The 2,034-nt window shown below is 37.3% G+C and overlaps 1 protein-coding gene across 1 annotated transcript; it reads right to left on the bottom strand.

The window, feature by feature from the left end:
• Positions 1 to 526: 526 nt before the first annotated feature.
• On the bottom strand, positions 527 to 1,513 carry LOC116265262 (uncharacterized protein At2g29880-like). The gene is made up of 2 exons (XM_031645816.2): positions 1,178 to 1,513; positions 527 to 1,096 (listed from the first exon to the last, which is right to left on the bottom strand). Exons 1-2 carry the CDS (start codon positions 1,451 to 1,453, stop codon positions 527 to 529), a joined length of 846 nt encoding a protein of 281 aa, XP_031501676.1. The 5' UTR covers positions 1,454 to 1,513.
• Between the last annotated feature and the right edge of the window lie 521 nt (positions 1,514 to 2,034).

Raw genomic sequence — 2,034 nt, forward strand, 5'->3', positions numbered from 1 at the left:
GTCAACAAAAAAATAGCTACTTGTTCTTCGATGCTAATGTCACGAGCATCCTCCAATAATTTTCTACTTCTAAGAGTGTTACATAATGTCTGATATGTGTGTTGATCCATACGGAGTAAGTCGGTACAATTTCTTGGATGACCGTTCAGCATAAGTTGAACAAAAGTTGTACCCGCTTCTCTAAATGGATGAACCATCCTCATAGATTGAGGAAGTTGTTCTAACCAAGAGAAGATGAAGACAAAAACTAGCTGATTGAAGTAAAGCAAATCATCTTCCTCGTCATTTGTTATAATATCTACCATTTTGAATAAACTGCATACATGTATAACAAGAGTTACGAAATTACGTTCAATTTGAACAAGGTGTGTGCAATTGAAGGCAATAAAACGAAGTACACGAACAACAACATGATGAAACAGATAGGATTACATTATTAACACACAACCATTACACATAAAGATATGATTACATGAAGTATACAAATGATGAATTATTGAATATAAGACATACAGTAACTTACCTACTAATTGCGAAGTTTACGCATCAACCATGACACCCGTTCTGAAGGTGGAAGGTTGACAAATATCATGGGATTGCTGCCCTTTGCTATCATATCCATACTCCTTAGTTGTGTTTGACTATCTATATCACCGGTTTGAACCATCTCTTGCAAGATTTCGCAGCATGTTACAAATTGAACCCCTTTAGAAGTACATGTCATTGTATCTACATTGTGAGCAATACCGTTCAACAAGTTATAGTACTCCTCATAATTGTTTGCCCTCTGCTTTTTAGACCTACTAGTCGTCCTATTAGTTGCCGTTGGATTTTCAGTGTTAGGTGTAGGAGGTACTGGCGATTGTGGTGGAGGACTATCTTCATTGACCATTTGTGTGAAAGATTCAGGATTCATGTACGTTGGAGTGGATTGGGATGCAGGTGTCTGTGGTACTGATTCAACGTCCTCATGTATGATGCTGTTTAATGTGATAGACTCTTTTCCAGTAGCATGAGAATCGCCGAAGACCTCGGCGAACTCATCAAAGTATCTCCATAACTTGGGACCTCTGTACTTTTTTCTGTTCGGGTATTGCTGAAAACAACCATGTGTTCAAATGAACATGTAGTAAAGAAATGTTCGACACAACCTAATAGTAATATCTCTATAACGTACCTGAATATAGTCATTCCATACTTGTTGGTCGACCTCAATACACTTGTTGATTGGGTCATACCCAAACCCGCTTGTATTCAAAATTTCTTTCATGACTGTCAAGTTTGGTTTGGAGTACTTCAATTTGTTTTTTATTTTCTCTTTACTGAATTCTGGACCAAATTTGTGTATCATGCCTTTTTCAATTGCTGTATACGCTTTGGACTTCAATCCTCCACCAGATTTCATACCAGGGATGCGGGATTGCTCCACAAGAAGTTGGACTAAATAGTCCATTTACTCTGATGTCCACGTAAGATTCTCCCTCGATGGACCGCTGTCTTCCATGGTAATAATAACTTGTACAACTAGGGAAACACATTTTCAGTTTGCAACAACATTACAACTAGGGAAAGACATTTTCAGTTTGCAACAACAGTGTATCAAGAGCTTATGATTTTCCGGAAGTGCTACAATACAAGAGAAAAAGTTGTTCATGTACATAGGAAGTATGAATTTGCAAAGCTTAAAGATAGATACTTCTCAAAAAGACACAAACTAAAATAGAGGCACAGTCAAATCACCCATAATGTCATAACTAAAAAACAATAGCACAAGCTAGTAGAGTTCAATAGCTGCTGATCAGAAAGAAGTAGACTTGATGACATGAGAAACAAATGAAACAGCACAAGGAAGGGAGTTAGATGTATTGCAGGCAAACCCCCACAATTTAGTTGCTAATGACAGCTTGGGAATGCACTAATCACAATCAATTAATACTCTTCATAGTTGATAAAAACTAGCAAAAATGAGGTCTATCTCTTCTTTGAGTTTCCTTTCTTTCTATTTTGAAAGAGAGCCCACCTGCTGCCAAACTT

This window comes from Nymphaea colorata, chromosome 12 (genome assembly GCF_008831285.2).
Source record: "Nymphaea colorata isolate Beijing-Zhang1983 chromosome 12, ASM883128v2, whole genome shotgun sequence".
In the NCBI taxonomy this organism is placed as follows: Eukaryota; Viridiplantae; Streptophyta; class Magnoliopsida; order Nymphaeales; family Nymphaeaceae; genus Nymphaea; species Nymphaea colorata.